We start from the raw sequence: 18,281 nt of genomic DNA on the forward strand, positions 1-18,281 counted from the left end.
AATAAAAACAGAATAAAACATTTTAAAATAGATTTTAAAAGAAGCAAAATGTACAGCGAACATTATGTAGGAGGCTTTGGAATTGCAACTCCTTATAAATGTATTCTCCCTTTTTGTGTGGTAAATACACTATGTTGTTGCAAAAATTGATCAGCCAACATATCTAGATTTGACCTAAGTCCCCCTCCCTTTTTTTTTTTGCAAAGAAACTGTATGTATATGCTATGTGTACATTTTTCCACACCGAGAAGGATCCTGGAACTAGAAAATATAGCATATGAATCAGGAAACTTCTAATTGGAAGGAAGAGACATCTAGCTCGGTGTTTAAACCATTTTTGTGCCTATACGGGAGCTGTCTTCAGTGCTGGAATGGGATGGAGAAAGAGTAGGGGGGGAGGTGTCTTCCATAGTTTATGTTTATCTCCCACTGGAGGTATTTGTAGTGAGAGTAGCTCTGAATGGAATTTGAAAGTGGCAGAATTAAGACATGTATAAAGTCCCACAGATCACCCTGGATAAGAAGGCCTATTAGGCAAATAGTATTTTGGCTGCCCTGGAAGGAAAGGGGCAAAAAGTTTCTCCTAGAGAAAATGGTGGAAAGTCACAGCAAAGATATACTAAAATTCTGGCCCTGTTCAGACAACACGCTAAACCATGCTGCTTAACCACAAAATGGTTAATGGAATCCAGCATGGTTTAGCGTGTTGTCTGAACAGGGTCTCTGATTTATTGGATTAATTATTATGTTTTTAAGTCCTGGGTATTAGCTATTTCCAGTTAAGCCGATGAGAGAGGAATTATTTTATTCTTGCTGCCGTTTGGAGCGAGTGTCCTTTAAAGAAGAAGGCTTCTGCAAAGTGATGGGGTTACAAGCAAATAATGCTTGTTGCCAAAGACACCAAGCCGGCTATAACACTTTAAAAACGGTGTGAAAACGGTATATGTAATGTGTCCTGGGCCTGAACAGTTGTCCTAACCATTATAAACCGTTATAAGCAGTAGTTTAGATGCCAGAACAAAAGCGGATCCCCGATAGGAAACCAGAGCAACAGCACGGATAGAGCCTGCAAAGCGAGGAGCTGGCGAAGGAAGGAGGCTGGCTCTGCTCAGGCCCGCCTCCGAGAAGTTCACTACCGTGCGACACAGTCCCCTCAAGCACGGCAGAGCCCTGGCTATGGGGTTCGTTCGCCTCTCGATGCCGGCGTCGCCGCTGCTTCACTCGCGCCTGGCTTGGCTCTGCGCCTCCGCGGCTGTTGTGGCCTTGGGGGCCGCCGCAGCCTGGCGCTGGCGGCGTCGAAGCCGGCGGCAGCTGGTGCAGGTGGGGGTCGTGTCCGGTATCGTCATCTACCCAGTGAAGTCCTGCCGGGGCTTGCCCGTGGACCGCGCCGAAGTGACCGGGCTGGGCCTCCGTAGCGGAGACATGCGCGACAGGTACGAAGGGGGAGGTGGTCGTGGGAGTTGGGCGCGAAGAGGGCAGCACCTGGGTTTTGTACAGGCTTTCAGTTTCCCATGAAAAGCGGAGGGGTCGAAATGATTCATACGCCTGTTTTGGGGCCTCCTTTCCTGCGTGGCCTGCCTGCTTTCCTTCCTTTCTTTCTCTGGATTGCATTTGGCTACAAGTCGTGAATGGAAAAACAGCCAACAGTCTTGTGGCATCTTAATGAGTGACGAACGGATTACGGCAGAAGTTTTTCGTGCTAGACTACAGATCACTTAGCGCCCTTTGATCTCCAGCACGCCTGGTTGTGGCGCTGCAATTTTTTCAGGTGGTGATAGGACCGCATGCAAAGCAATGAGGCCCAAGCCAGCACAGCCAATGGAAAGCTGACTTCATAGGCCCAAAACAAACATTACTTTTTATGTACGTCTAACAGTTACATTTCTTCCCTTTTTACACTACAGTAGGTCGTGTATGACCATATGCAAAGGAGGACAAGGCTCCTGTATCTTTAACAGTTGCATAGAAAAGGGAATTTCAGCAGGTGTCATTTGAATGCATGCAGCACCTGGTGAAATTCCCTCTTCATCACAATTGTTAAAGATACAGGAACCCTGTCCTTTCCATAAAGTCACCCTATTATGATAATCTACACCTCCACTATACTTCTGCTTCATTTCTGATGCATGCATAGACTAGGTTAGATTGCAGTGCCCAAATGGGAAAGGGATTTTTTAAAGTGTTCATCCCAAGTACCATCATAACTTTCTATCCTGCTACTAAACCCATGTTGGATTTTTTTTTTTGGCGGTGTATCAATGTTATTTGTGACATCATTAACTGTGGACACTGGTGTCAATATCAGAGCTATGTTGGACCAGGCCAAGGGTCCATCTAGTCCAGCATTCTGTTCACAAAGTAGCCAACCAGCTGTCGACCAGGACCCAAAAGCAGGACATGGTGCAACAGCAAGCAACTGGTGTATATAGGCTTATTGCATCCCTGTTGTGAGTTCCACAGCAGGGGTACAGCCTCAGAAAACACCCAGCCCATGTTGAGATGCAGAGAAAGGCTTCTCCATGCAACTATACTGTGCCAATGATGATGCTTGGGCAGAAGACTGGGATCTACTAGTAGATCTCTGAGTAATTTGCGTTCAAGGATCAAGATAGAGTTTCTGCCATCCAAGAGTTCTAGCAACGTCAAGTAAAGATAGAAGTAAAAGTAAATTGCTCTCTGCTGTGCTCTAAGTAAAAGCATTACTTAGAAGTAATTGCTTTTTATCAGCCTCAGTCTTTCTCACCTGTATAATAAGAATATTAATGTATTGCCTATGACCCGGTTTTGGGCAGCTCTGATGGTCAGTTTTAGAGTTTGTCTTAGAATACCTAATTTGTAGTAATTCCAGTGTAGATTTAGTGCCTGAATTGCTCATGAGGAGTGGTAGGTAATTGGCTGTGCTCATTGAACCACCATTTTTCATCTGGCTCTGCCTTTCCAAGTTACCATTTTACTCCTGGGTCTAGTTTTTGAAACGGGCTTCTAGAAAAACAAAACAGTTGATCCTACAAGCCTGAATCTGCCTACCCCCTTTTTTTCATGTCCTGCCAGCAATTGAAGTCTAAATGATTAACATGTTTTCTTCATATCTACTGATAGGTTTTGGCTTGTAATTAAGGAAGATGGACACATGGTCACAGCTCGTCAGGAACCTCGCCTGGTTCTGGTTTCTGTAAATTCTGAAAATGGCCACTTAATCCTGAAAGCTCCAGAAATGAAGGAACTGGCCATCCCTGTCAAAGTCCCTGGGAATAATCCGGTGAAGGATTGCAGGTGTTAAATGCAGCGGTTTTCGTCTCTGTTTTTCTTTCTGTGTTGCTCAAAATGTTATTTCTGTATATTTTATTATCCTTGCCTTATTTTTATTTAATGAAGGATTAGTCTGGACATATAACACATGGCTCTATTTTCTAATCTTCAACAGGGTGTTTGGGCTTGATATTCAAGGGCGGGACTGTGGTGATGAGGTAGCTCACTGGCTCACAACTTTCTTGAATTCACAACCATATCGACTGGTGCATTTTGAGACCCACATGGCACCAAGAAAATGTAACCTGATTGAGAAACCTTTTCGACCTACTGATAAGGTTTGGCAAATATTTTTTTCTCGTGAAGATTTCTCTTTTACTATCCTAGTTTTAAATAAAATTCCTTGCCACATATTTACATCTGAAATCATACTGATTTAAAGAACAAAAGATCATAAGAAAAGCCCTGGTGGATCTGACTAAAGGCTTATCTAGTCCATCATTCTGTTTGGCACAGTAGCTGACCCATGGGGAGTCTACAAGCAGAACAAGAAGGCAATTGCACTCTCCTGCTGTTGTTCAGAGTTTGCTGCTCCTGAAGTTAGCATATATCCATCATTACATTAACCATTGATTTAAAGAGCTGTTTGGTATTGTAGAAGCAGAGGACAACTGCAAAATGATTTCATCCCATTGCAGTATGTTTTGTAGGTTCCTTTGAGAGGTTCTCTTAATACAATTTCAACACTAAACTGGATACTTTTCTCTCAAAGCACTTTTCCTTCTGTAGCTCCCACTTTAGTAGCTTTGAACCTATGATGGTGCCAGTAAGCCAGACATCTTATAAAACAAAGGGGAGAATCTCTGTAGGTCTACCTGAAGCCTTAATTTTGGTCTTAACATTGTGAGCTGCTGTGAGTGTCAGTTTTTGATGGCAAGGCAGGATATAAATTAAATTAAGGGCTCTTTGTTCATGGATAAGCTTTTATGGGCTAGTCATTGCATGTTTATCCTGAATCTGGCAAAGTCTTGCATGTTTTCTAAGTGTTGAAGGGGTTGAGAAGCATGAACTGGTGGGACTTTGCAAAGCTAATAAGAAAAGACAAGGTAGATGGTTGTTGTTAAAGAATCCAACTATGGAACATCTTCACAATGAGAAATATTCCAGAGGTATGCCAGCGAGCTGCTAATGAATGTATTCTTGTAGACACAAAGCTAGACAGCTAGTGCTCTTCAAATGTTTGGATTACAACCCCCCCCCCCCCTAACTTCTTACCATTGGTCATGCTAGGTGGGGCTGACGGGAGTTGAAGTTGAAAACATCCACAGGGCACTAGGTTGCCTTCCATGCTATAGACACTTGGTAATATCTCTGTATCTTTGCAACAGATTCCTTATAGTGACTGTGGGCCACTCTTAGTCATCTCAGAAGCTTCAATGCAAGATCTAAATACTAGAATGGAGAAGAAAATCGATATGCGGCATTTCAGACCGAGCATTACAGTTTCAGGCTGTGGTGCTTATGAAGAGGTAAAGAAAAATAATTGTTCGTGCAGTTCTTAAAACAATTCATCCAAAAGACACTCTTTTTTATTTTATAGAAGCCTTTGCTGAGAACATTAGGAACATACCTGAGTTATAGCATAGAAACTGTATTATCTCAGGATGTGGTTAATTAATAGGATTTTACATTACTAAACTTTACAACATGTGTAGCTTAAGATAAAGCTATCGTTTTAGTTCCTGGTCTCGTTACAGGACTTAAGAAAAGTAAAATGGTCTTGAAATGGTTTGTGTGCCAACACTAGCACCAGAGAAGGAACAAAATAAGGGATCCTTTTGATTGGACTGACCTGTATTAGTGAAAGTGCAGGCATATTTGCAACCCCTAGAAGGGCTTAAAAGCTGAACATTTCATGACATTGTGCTTTAAAAAAAGGATCTCTCTCTTAGGGCTTGTGTACACATTCCATGTTACTCACCATTTATTGCACCAAGGTTAATGTTTACACAACTAGCAGCAATATCAGCAGATAGTTCACTAGAAGTAAGTAAGCCGCTACCATGGTGAAATTACAGCCCATATTATGTCGTGGCTCGTGGCAACTACTCTAGGGTAAAACTAGGTATGTCCTGGGTGAAAACACTCCATATAAGTACACAAGCTTTTAAAGGCTTCTTAGAAGAACTAAGAGCTAGAATACACTTTAATCCACTATGGGGGTACCTCTGAAAATGACCTCAAAAGTTCTTCACACACGTCTCCAATGCTTTCATTTTCTTTATGAGCAAATGCTTTGCAAATGGTTCAGATTTAGAATCCTCACAGCCTAAGGTTACCTCATTGGCCTTGAAATCCCCCAAAGTAGTGTTTTAGTTGCCGTGTTATCTTTGAAATGTTATAGGCCAGGAGGAATCAGGATTTTCCAGTGCAATATAACAGGGCAGCCTCCCAATCCAGTGCCCTCCAGTTGTTTGGAATTATAACTCCATCATCCCTGACCATTGTCCAGGCTGGCTGTGGCAGATGAGAGTTGTAGTCCAAAATACCTGGAGGGTGTTACATTGGGGGAAGCTAGGAACATAGGAACCCATGCCTTATACTTAGTCCATCATCCTAACCCAGTATTGTTGACGCTGACTGGAATCAACTCTCCAGGGTTTCAGGCAAGTGATTTTCCAGCCCTACTTGGAGATGTTGGGGATTGAACCTGGGATCTTCTGCATGGGAAACATGTGGGCTCCCACTGAGCTGTGGCCCTTCTCCCTGTGGCTATGATACAGCATGCCAAATCTAGGCCAAGAGCACAGTGCCAAATTGGCTCAGCATTACAAATGCTGGAATAATGTCATAATAATACTAGTCTTTGTAAGGTGTAGGAATAATGTAGAGAGATGTAGTGTGCAAAACAGAAACAGTGTATATTTGATCACTTAATCTCACCCCTTACTGGTTCAAAAGACCATAGTTTTGTCTGGAGACAGATGAACCCATCAGCATCTTGGCCAGGAAGTGAAGGTAGTACAGTGTCAGCACTGGGACAAATACAGCTGGGTATGTGGAGGGTAGAAGGTGCAAGTCCTGGAAAAATTGGGACCAGAGTCATGATAGATCACTGCATTGAGGGGTCTAGGCAGAGCCTAGGAAGCAGCTTCACATCAAGGTAGTAAAGGATATCAACAGAGATCCAAACATGATTGAAAGCAAGAGTTTAAGCTGAAGAGTCCAATTAAAGGGTTACGGGTAAAAAAGATATAGGAAAGCATCAACAGGAGGGTAGGTAGGTGCATATGGAGGGTGGTGGGTTGGGATGACAGTAGGCTGGTAACTAGGCAGAGAGACAGAGTAGAAAGGGTAGACAGAACATAAGGACCCACACAGGCAAGAAAATAGTTAGGCCTATTGGCAGCATTTAAAGCCAGTTGAACTAAGGAAGAACCAATGGGATAACTGTGGGGTAGAACCATACTAGGATCTGGGAGGACAATGCCACCCCTTCTTCCACTCTGCAGCCTTAAGTAACTCACCACAAAGGGGCCCAATGCACAATTCAGGGGGCTCCTGCTTTGAATGCTGGCTGATCCTGCCAGACAGGCTGAGCTGTAGAATTAAAAGCTGGATTCAAGTCACAGTCAGGGACAGTTGTGGGGTCAGGGACAGTTGTGGGGTATCACTTTCAAAGGAAATTCAGTTATGCAGTGTTCATAGAATCATAGAATAGTAGGAAGGCCATCAAGTCTAACCCCCTGCTCTCAATGCAGGAATCCACCTTAAAGCATACTTGAAAGATGGCTGTCCAGCTGCTTCTTGAACACCTCTAGTGTGGGAGAGCCCACAGCCTCCCTAGGTAATTGGTTCCATTGTCATACTGCTATAACACTTAGAAAGTTTTTCCTGATGTCCAGCCGGAATCTGGCTTCCTGTAATTTGAACCCATTATTCTGTGTCCTGCACTCTGGGATGATCGAGGAGAGAGCCTGCCCCTCCTCTGTGTGACAACCTTTCAAGTATTTGAAGAGTGCTATTATGTCTCCCCTCAATCTTCTCTTCTCCAGGTTAAACATGCCCAGTTCTTTCAGTCTCTCCTCATAGGGCTTTTTTTCCAGACCCCTTATCAACCTCCTTGCCCTCCTCTGAACCTGCTCTAGCTTGTCTGCATCCTTCTTGAAGTGTGGTGCCCAGAACTGGATGTAATACTCAAGATGAGGCCTAACCAGTGCTGAATAGAGGGGAATCAGTACCTCATGTGATTTGGAAGCTATACTTCTATTAATGCAGCCCAAATCACACTTTTGGCTCATGTTCAGCTTGTGATCTACAACACTTCTTTCTCGCTTGTAGTATAGCTGAGCCAAGTATCCCCCATCTTATAACTGTGTATTTGGTTTCTTTTTCCTAGGTGTAGAACTTGGCATTTATCTCTATTAAAGTTAATTATGTTGCTTTAAGCCCAGCACTCCAGCCTATCAAGATCATTTTGAAGTTTATTTCTGTCTTCCAGGGTGTTGTCTCTCCCACCCAATTTTGTGTCATCTGCAAATTTGATAAGCATTCCCTGCACCTCCTCATCTAAGTCATTAATAAAAATGTTGAAGAGCACTGGGCCCAGGACTGAGCACTGCTGTACCTTGCTCGTTACCTCCCCCCAGTTTGAGAAGGTACTGTTGATAAGCACTCTTTGAGTCTGATTCTGTAGCCAACTGTGGATCCACCTAATACTTGTTCCATCTAGCCCACTTTTAGCTAGTTTGCTAATCAGAATGTCATGGGGCACTTTATCAAAAGCTTTGCGGAAGTCAAGATATATTATGTCCACAGCATTCCCATAGCCCACAAGGAAGGTTACCCGATCAAAGAATGAGTTCAGATTAGTCTGGCAGGATTTGTTCTTGACTAATCCATGCTGGCTTCTGGTAACCACTGCCTTATTTTCAAGGTGCTTACAGATTGACTTCTTTATAGTCTGCTCCAAAATTTTCCCAGGGATTGATGTCAGACTAACTGAGCTATAGTTCCCAGGCACCTCCTTTTTGCCCTTTTTGAAGATAGGTACAATGTTAGCCCTCCTCCAGTCATCCAGCATTTCACCTGTCTTCCATGATTTTGCAAGGATAATAGACAGTGATTCTGAGAGTTCTTCCGTTAGCTCCTTTATTACTCTGGGATGCAGTTCATCGGGCCTTGGAGATTTGAACTTGTTCAAAGAAATTAGGTGTTCCTTGACGATTTGTTTATCAATCTCAAACTGCAATCCTGCCCCCTCAGCTTGTATTTCACTTTTGCCAGGGTTTTTTTTCATAGATTCGCTTTTGGGAGAAGACTGAGCCAAAGTAAGGAATTGAGCAGTTCGGCCTTTTCTTTGTCATCTGTTATCAATTTGCCATCCTCATTAAGCAGTTGAACCACCACTTCTTTCCTCTGTCTTTTACTTTTCACATATTTGAAGAAAGCCTTTTTGTTGCTTTTAGCATCCGTTGCTAATCTCAGCACATTCTCAGCTTTAGCCTTCCTGATGCCATTCCAGCAATTTTGTGCTACTTGTCTGTACTCTTCTCTTATAGCCCGGCTTTCCTTCCACTTCCTATATGTCTCTTTTTTTGCTTTCAGGTCATCTCTAAGCTTTTTGTGGAGCCAGATTGGTTTCTTCTGTTGTGTTCTATCTTTTTTCCTTGTTGGAATTGTTTGTAATTGTGCCTTTAAAATGTCCTTTTTAAAAACTCCCACCCAACTTTTCTCATTAGGGCCACTTATTTATTTATTTACTTATTTATTTTATATTTATATACCACCCCACAGTGGTGGTTCACTTGCCATGGGACCTTACTTATCATAGTTCTGAGTTTATTAAAATCAGTTTTCCTAAAATCCAGAGTATGTGTATGGCTACACTCAGCTTTTGCTTCCTTTAAAATGAAGAATTTAAGGGCTCATCTACACCAAGCAGGATATTCCACTATGAAAGTATATAAGAGGTAGGAGCCACACTACTGCTTTGTAGCGGTATTGAAGTGCACTGACAACTGTCAGGGCCCATGACACATACCATATACCCCTTTCATAGTGCTATATCCTGCTTGGTGCAGATGTGTCATGGTCCCCAACAGTTGTCAGTGCACTTCAGTACCACTATAAAGCAGTAGTGTAAATCCTGCAATTCACTTCAATACTGCTATAAAGCAGCAGTGTGGCTCCTGCCTTTTGTATACCACTTTCATACCGCTTTCATAGTGCAATATCCCGCTTGGTTATTGATGTGGTCACTTTCCCCCAGAGTTCCCATAACTGCCACTTTATCCACTAAGTCATTCCTATTGGCCAGTATAAAGTCAAAGATAGCTGATCCTCTAGTTCCTTCCTCCACTTTCTGTAGGAGAAAGTTATCACGCACACATGTCAGGAATTTCTTGGAAGGGCCACTTTTGGCAACAGATATTGGGGTAATTGAAGTCCCCCATCACTACTGCATCACACTTCCTTGAAGAGATCCTAGGTGTGTCAGTATGTTGCATGCCAGTGACCAGCTAAACAGTTCCCTGATCATCTAGGTCTTATTAAATAGCATTAGTGCGTTTTGGTGCCCTAATAGTAATTATGTGGGTCATGAGTTAAAGGACTGGGCAACAGAACCAAGAGATGTCTAACTTTGATTACTTTTCTGATAAAAAAATAACTATCAACATTTAAATATTTAATACCTAGCATCACCTTTTCTTATGTGAATACCTTTTAAAAACAGGTATTGGAAGTATCAGGGCGAGGTTTACATATGTTCGGTGCTCTTCTAGTCTAGCCTAATGTTAATGTGCAATTCAAAACTACATCCAGCATGTATGATATGGAACGAATTGGTATTGGTATCTTAATTTCAAGCTCCTGATCCTCATTTTGTAACAAATATGCTCAGATTGTAATGTGTCTCATTTGGGGACTGCAAATTAAGTAGTTTTAACTTTATATGGGTAATATTGCCATCTTGTGGTGAAGCATGTAGAAAGCAGCATTGGTGCCATGCCAAAGTGACCTCAATTTCATGCTCAATAAGCTCTAACTGGAAGTAGGAGAATGGGATAATTTTGTTGCTTTTTTAGTATTGTAGTAAATAAAAATATAATGGAGGTCTTCAGCATCTTCGTTGTAGCTAAGAGAAAGATGACAAAAGTGGTCTCTGAAAACCTATGTCACAGCAAAAACCTTTAGTATTTAAGGTACCACAAGACTCTATTGTTTTTTGCTGCAACAAACTAACACATGTACTCTTTTTGGAAAGAACATAGAAATATTCCTGTTTAACAACCTCTCCTATCCTGAGGGCCAGAAACTACCATTTTCCTTTTCTTTACTGTTACCTACATTAAGCAGTGGGAGATCACACCTTGTTAATTACTTTCTTTAAAGACTGACCACCGAGGGCGGCAGCTCAGTGGTAAAACACTTGCTTTGCATCAGAAAGTCCCAGGTTCAGTCCTTAGCATCTTCAGGTAGGTCTAGGATGTCATGTCGTACAGTCAAGGCTGGCCCAAGACCTCTTGCTGCCTGAGGTGAAGGACAAGAAGCTGACTGGACTGGCAGTTGACTCCCACTTCAACCATGTCTCCATCACACCTGAGGGCAGCAGGATAGTTTTGGAGACACAAGGAAAGTTGTGTGGCACACACAGTTCTGCCTTTCTACGTCTCGGTGACAGTCCCTGCCCCCACCAACCCACGCACTCCGCCTAATTATCTGGTGTCTGAGGTGGTAGCTTCAGGCCAGCACTGCCTATAGCTGTGATGTAAAAAAATATCCCTCTGTTGTCAGCTTTTCTTAGTCAGGGCCAGGCAAAGCTGGTAGTAGGCCTGGGCCAGATGGGAAACGTAGGCCCCATTTCACACTGCTCATTAAGTATTTTTAATCAGTTCTAAATATATATGAACTAGAACAATTTATTAAAAAGGTAATGGCAAACACTTTGCGTGGTCTGAGCACTGTCCGAACTATTTTATGACCCCTCAGAAACTGTCTAGAGGCCCTAAGTTTACTCCCTTACTGGCTTAGAAGAATGGTCCACATAACTTACTATCCATTCTGCTCACTATCTTTTCCAGAGGATGCAAAAAAACAAAACAAAACAAAAAGGTAATAATTTGCTATTTTAGTCCTGTGGTTTAGGAATTGTTATTATTTTTATATTTATTTATGTCCTGCCTTTTTCCCAGTAGGTATATCTCCTCCATTCAATAGAAAAATGAATCTCCATTTCAGGTTTATGCATCTGCACTTTAGCAAATGGAAAACATATTTGTTTGAACCTCATGAAATGTTTTGTGTGAAAGTCTAAGTTGTTGATTAATTTTCCTTAGGACACCTGGGGCAAGATTATAATTGGGGACGTGGAAATGAAAGAAGTGATGGCATGTGGCAGGTAAGTTTGTGGCTAGCTTTAAAAGGGTATTGGATAAATTCCTGGAAGAGAAGTCTATCAATGGCTACTAACCCTTATGGTTATGTGCTACCTCCAGTATCTGAAGCAGTAAGTCTGTGTGCACCAGTTGCTGGGGAACATGGGTGGGAGGGTGCTGTTGCACTGTGTCGTGCTTGTGGGTCCCTGGCTGGCAGCTGATTGACCACTGTGTGAACAGAGTGCTGGACTAGATGGACCCTCAGTCTGATCCAGAACGGGTCCCTATATGTTCTTAGCAAGGAGAATAACCAGCTGATCATACCACCTACAAAACCTTGTTTGCCATTCATTGCAGGTGTATTTTAACAACTGTTGACCCAGATACTGGCATCATAGATAGAAAGGAGCCCCTGGAAACCCTAAAAAGGTAAAACATGACAATCATTAACAGTTACATGTCCGGAATAGTGCTAATGTAGTATTGGTGGATCAGTGTGACACTGATTCTGAAACTTAGGCTGTCCTCTTGTGCACACTTACTTGCAAGTAAGTCCCATTGAGTTCAGTGGGACCTACTTCCAAGTAAATGTGTATAGGATTGACCTCTGTATGTTGCTTTATAAAACTTACAACTGTAGCCTGTATTTTTCTGGGTAAAATGTATTTGTATCCAGCAAGAGTTAGATTGCGCATCTGGCGATGGTAATACATGCTTTAATTCCATCACATCTGGATTATTGCCTTTGAAGAGTGCTCAGAAATGGTAGTTAGTCCAGAATATGGTGGAGAGATCGTTAACAGCATCTAGGACTCCTCTGCCGAAACATTTGCACTGACTTCCAATCTATTTCCAGGCAGATTCAAAGTGCTGGTGATAACCTTTAAAACTCCCAATGGTTTAGGGCCAGTATATCTGAATATCCCATATGAGCCTGCCTGGCTATGATTATCTTTGGAGGCTATCTTATATATCTCACTGTTTTCAGACATATGTTTGCTTGGGACCAGTCAGAGTACATCTTCTGTGGCTGTGCCGAAACTTTGGAACTCCCTCAGAGGGAGGTGTGCCTCCCCCCCCCATTTAATGGTTTTCTGGAGGTTAATAACAATTTCTTCTTAGGAAGGCTTTTGGCTTCTAGTTGGTAGTTTTATTGGTCTGGTTATTTAACTGTCTCAATTTTTAAAAATAACTTTTACTGCTGCTGTTGGTGTATTGCTGTTGTTTTTTCTTCTGTTGTTTTATTGTCTTAATACTTTTGGAACTGATGTTAATTTAAGGTTTTGCTTTCATTGTTAGCCATCTTGAGCTCTTTTGACGAAAGGCAGAATATGAATGTTCTAAATTAACTGCTGTTATCTTTCTTTCTTACTGCATATGTTGCTTGGGCTTTCTACATTATCTCTTACAGTAAAGTTTAAGCAAGTGTTCATAATTTGAGGGAACTCAGTTGGGTTTACTCCTGGGTAAGCATACAAAGGGTTGTGGTGCGAGTCCGAGATTATATTTTGCTTCTCAGTTTTGGATCCGGGTATTAAGATGTGGTCATGCTACCACCTGATGACAGTATCTTCCTTTGCTGCAACGTCATAGTTCATGAAACTGGTGCTCAGAAAGCAGGAAAGGCTGCAGCATGGGAAGAACTCATTGGCCTCATTCAGACAACATGCTAAGCCATGCTGCTTAACCACAAAATGGTTAATAGAATCCATTAACCATTTTGTGGTTAAGCAGCATGGTTTAGCGTGTTGTCTGAATGGTGCCATTCTGACACTGTTTCAGTTCATTGGCAAGAATTCAGTCATCTCACAGATGGCTCCAGATCCCCATGTATGGTTTGCATCTTTGCATAGCTGACACATCACATCCTCACAGTTCCATGCAGATTCTATGGCATATACCTGGTCCCCAACCAATGATTAAAATGGATGGAGGTACTATCTAAGGCAACAGTAAGCAATTTGCATCCAGCTCTGTAATTGTTTGATCTGCTGAAGGACCAATTTGGGGTGAAATGCAATGAAACAAGATTCAAATCTGGATCTGCTGTGGATCAGGGCTAACCCATGAGGGGGACAGTTTTTGCATGCTGGGGCGCCACACTCATCCCTAATGTTGAGTGGAGCTATCCATGTGGATGTTCCTAGTTACTCATAGGCCTCATTTACACCATACAGGATATTGCACTATGAAAGTGGTATATAAAAGGCAGGAGCCACACTACTGCTTTATAGTGGTATTGAAGTGCACTGACAACTGATGGGGCCCATTGACACATACATATACCCTTTCATACCACAATATCCTGCTTGGTGTGGCTCCTGCCTTTTATATACCGCTTCCATAGTGCAATATCCTGCATGGTGTAGATGAGCCCGTAGAGTATCACTGCCAGCACTGGTCATCTCCAATTACAACTGGAGCTGATAGGAAGCTCTCCACTAGAGCAACAGGCTCCACTTGGCAAATCATGCTAGATCCTACAGACAGAAGGTAGTATCTAATTGTGCCCCAGTGCTAGCACTAGCAGAAACTAATGCCTGTGCAACATAACTAGCACTTCCTAGGACAATGAGGAAAAGTGGTGATTTGCTGCTGAAGTTCAGTGTCACTAGTGCTAGCACTGGGCACAGCTGGATACTACCCAGGATATGGAGAGTTATCACACAGAAGCAACCTTTTACATGATATGTAGACCCGTCTCACAATGGAGTACTACTGCATTGTGAGTACTACTACTTAGCATCCGTAGAGTTGGTCAGGACTGTTCAGTACAAGGTCCTTAGAAGAGCAGAATACGAGTGGCCTTCTGTAGTATCATTGAAGTACAGTTGAATAAGTACAGTTACATCACTGATTAAAATTGGCCCACACCTATTATTCATTTATTCATTACATTTCTATACTATTCCACAATGAGGCTGTCTGAGCTTCATGATTAATCAACTTAAGCTTTAGTTGATTAATCACTGTAGGCCAATTTTGATCAGTCGGTCTTAAAATTAAGGTCACACTTTTTTAAAAACAGCTATGTTGGCTCTGGTAAATTATTATAACAAGAAATGTAAAAGAGCACATTAAATATAGCAGTTTCTTCTAGCACTGAATAGTGGCTTTTGTTTATTCAATTGCAAGTTATCTCACAGTTCCTTCAGTATTTCAAAAAAGCACTGATATGGAAGGTTTTGGTAATATACAAATGTATTTAATTTTATTGGCTACTTAATCATCTGCTTTTAAGCCTATTAATCAGCTAATGATTCTTTGATTGGTTGACAGGTCTAATGATAACACAGAGGATCTCCCAGTTTACCTTCTTGTAATCTGGCCTGTCATAGAGCAACATCCATCTAAATTTGCTGTAATAAAGTTTGACGATCTTATGTGGCAAAGTCAACGTCCAGGATTTTACTGAGCCTTTAAGCCATTATAAATATAACTGAGTGTAAACTTTCAAGGGGGGCACCATAAATTTGGGCAAGGGAGGGTCCTCCATGATCATCCCAAGGGCTCATCTGGCAAATGCAAAGTGCCTTCCGTGCCTGTGTGGGGGAGAGCCTAGCAAGACAGGACACTAAATCTCAGCTGGGTAAATGGTCAAAAGAAAATAATTCTCCTACCGCTCTATCTCCCAAAATGTCTAAACAGCAAAAGTGATTCTCACCCCCACACCCCCATCAGTTAATTGACAATATTGCAGCAGCTGTGGAAATAAATTAAAAGATAGCCCAAGAGGTTTTAAAAGCAGTTTTTAACTCTTTCAGCTCTCTTCATGGTTCCACTGTCACCCAATAGAATAAAATGAGACACTGTTCTCAAAAGATGGAAGATTTGACACATAGGTTTTAGTGTCAATGTGACAGCTACAGACTTGGGACTTCTTTGTATGTGAAACACTAGATTTTTATGACTGTTGGAACCAACACACACTGTTGTTATGTTCTGTCTGTGTGAGATTCTTAGCACCCTATTAGACCCAGTGAACCTGAATTTCCTGGGTCTTATATCTAAATTGTACTGAAGGCTATGAATTTAAGAAATGATTTCCTCCTAGTTCTAATAAAATCGGCAGTTATCTACAGTTATCTGCAGTTACCTGATTGAGGAGAATCCAGCAGCATTCTCAAGGAACTATCCAGCATGCTGAACCCAATCTCCAAAATAGGTTCAGTATTTTGCACAGCTCCTTTAGAGTTCTGACTGAAACCTAGAGCAGATTCAACTGACATCGGAGCCACCAACCTCCACTGTGGATAGGGAACCTCTGTGGGCCAGATTAATCCTGAGGGCTGGAGATTCCAAATCCTTGTTCTACAGCGACCATTTGGCAGCAACGTGGTAATGGGCCTTCTCTTGGCGTTGCCCACCCTCTGGAATGACCTTCCCACTGTGATACGTCAGGCACTGACAGTAATGCCCAATTCCAGGCCCGATTCAAAGTGCTGGTACTAACATTCAAAGCCCTAAACGGTTTGGGGCCAGGTTTATTTGAAGGAACGCCTCCTCCCATATACCTGCCTGGACCTTAAGATCACTCCCAGGGGCCCTTCTCCATGAGCTCCTGCCAAAGGAAGTGAGGCAGGTGGCTACTAGGAGGAGGGCTTTCTCTGCTGTGGCACCCCGGCTGTGGAACGAGCTCCCCAGAGAGGTTCGGCTGGCGCCTACACTGTATTCCTTCTGTCGCCAGCTGAAGACCTTTTTATTTTCTCAGTATTTTAATACCTAGTAACTTAAATTTAAACTTTGCTGTTTTAATTCCATATACCTATATCAATTTTTGTTGTGTGGTTTTATCCTGGTTGTGCTTTTTATATTGTATTTTGTATTTGTGTTTTTAGATTGCTGGTTGTTTTTATGCTCTTCATGATTTTAATTTTTGTGAACCTCCCAGAGAGCTTCGGCTATTGGGCGGTATAAAAATGTAATAAATAATAAATAAAAACAATAAATAAAATAATGTACTTTTTGACATTTATTAAAACTGTTGTTGTTGTTGTTGTTATTATTATTATTGCTGCCCTGGCTTTTCCCAACCATTAATTGATTAAAGGTGCAATCCTATCCAACTCCCAACGTTCTCATGGCTGGCTGGGGAACGCTGGGAGTTTTAGGACTTCTTTCCTACATGCGTAGGATTGCACCTTTAATTATTCCAAGCCTTCTTTATGAACCCTTGTAATATTGGTGGGGTTATGGCGCCAGCAAGGTTCTGCTGCAATTTGTAATACAGTTGCTTTTATAGTGTTTTATTGTTTTATAATCTACTGTAAAGCACTGCTGGAATTTTTGAATGGGAAGTGGTATATAAATATTTTAAACAAATAAAAATAAATACGTTTTTACATACCCTATGAATTCACTAGGGATTTGAAGTGGTCTTTTGCCACAATTTCACTGATAAAGACCCTTTGTTCTTTGCAGGTATCGTATGTGTGATCCAGCTCTGAAACATATCTACAAATCTGCTCCATTGTTTGGAAGTTTTTTTGGAGTTGATAAACCCGGAACCATCAATGTTGGGGACCCAGTGTATAAGATTATAGAATGTTAGGGCACGGGGAGCTTCTAGGAGGGCAGGATTGTTTCTCTTGAAATAATGCTTCTTTGTTCAATAGCTGCAATATTAAATCACCATAGGCTCAATCCAGCCAGATTTCAGTATTTTAAAGTCTCACTGATTTTACTGATGGAAAATTTAAGCACTTGCATATCTCTTCCATTTAAAATCATTTGGCTCGTTTGTGCACAGGTTCTAATTTTACATTGCTTAGACAAAAAGTAATAATTGTATCCTTTACAAATTTATCTGCTGTTCCCAGATAATTTTTAGTACTAAAATGTAAAGCTGATTTTTCAAGATGCTGGAAATGCTTTGGAAAAGTAACAGAGAGTCCTGTGGTACCTTAAAGACTAACACATTTATTGTTGCATAAGCTGTTGTGGGCCAGAGACCACTTTGTTAGTTGCATGGTTTTATCCTCAGTTTACAAATATGTGCTTTTTATTGTTTGATTTTAAACTCCTTTTATTGTTGTAAGCCAGTTTGGAGCCTCTGTTTTAGAAAGGTGGTATATATTTAAAATCTGTAAATGACTCACTCAATCAATATGAATGGATCACATCTGCACAGGACAAAATGACGAACTGCACTAAGTATGTTCAGATCTAATGTTTTAGACATACTACAGCCAATATGCTTCCCACAGAGCTTTGGTTGATGGGCGGTACTGAAATATAATAAATAAATAATTTCTTGCTACACGGAAGACCCTGTGCCTTGGCGGACAAGTTGGATTATATAGTTTTCTATGATAACTGGTAAACTGATGAATTAAGTATGTCTGGTAAGACGGTCTGTTTAGAGCAGCGGTTCTCAACCTGTGGGTCGGGACCCCTTTGGGGGTCGAACGACCCTTTCACAGGGGTCGCCGAAGACCATTGGAAAACACATATTTCCGATGGCCTTAGGAAACTGTATTGACTGAACTATGTCATGTGTCATCTTTTGTATTAAAGCTATTATGTACTATTTTCATTAGCAAACCATCCCATGACAATGGATCGTGTAGAGAAGAACGAAAATAATTTTATGGTTGGGGGTCACCACAACATGAGGAACTGTATTAAAGGGTCGCGGCATTAGGAAGGTTGAGA

The 18,281-nt window shown here is 41.7% G+C and overlaps 1 protein-coding gene across 1 annotated transcript; it reads left to right on the forward strand.

The window, feature by feature from the left end:
• The first annotated feature begins 48 nt into the window (after positions 1-48).
• On the forward strand, positions 49-18,005 carry LOC134398143 (mitochondrial amidoxime reducing component 2-like). The gene is made up of 8 exons (XM_063125388.1): positions 49-120; positions 1,039-1,433; positions 3,100-3,273; positions 3,425-3,587; positions 4,638-4,778; positions 11,589-11,650; positions 11,985-12,056; positions 17,049-18,005. The coding sequence occupies exons 1-8, from the start codon at positions 49-51 to the stop codon at positions 17,176-17,178; spliced, it is 1,209 nt and encodes a 402-aa protein (XP_062981458.1). The 3' UTR covers positions 17,179-18,005.
• Positions 18,006-18,281: the final 276 nt, after the last annotated feature.

This window comes from Elgaria multicarinata, chromosome 4 (assembly GCF_023053635.1).
Source record: "Elgaria multicarinata webbii isolate HBS135686 ecotype San Diego chromosome 4, rElgMul1.1.pri, whole genome shotgun sequence".
NCBI lineage: Eukaryota > Metazoa > Chordata > Lepidosauria > Squamata > Anguidae > Elgaria > Elgaria multicarinata.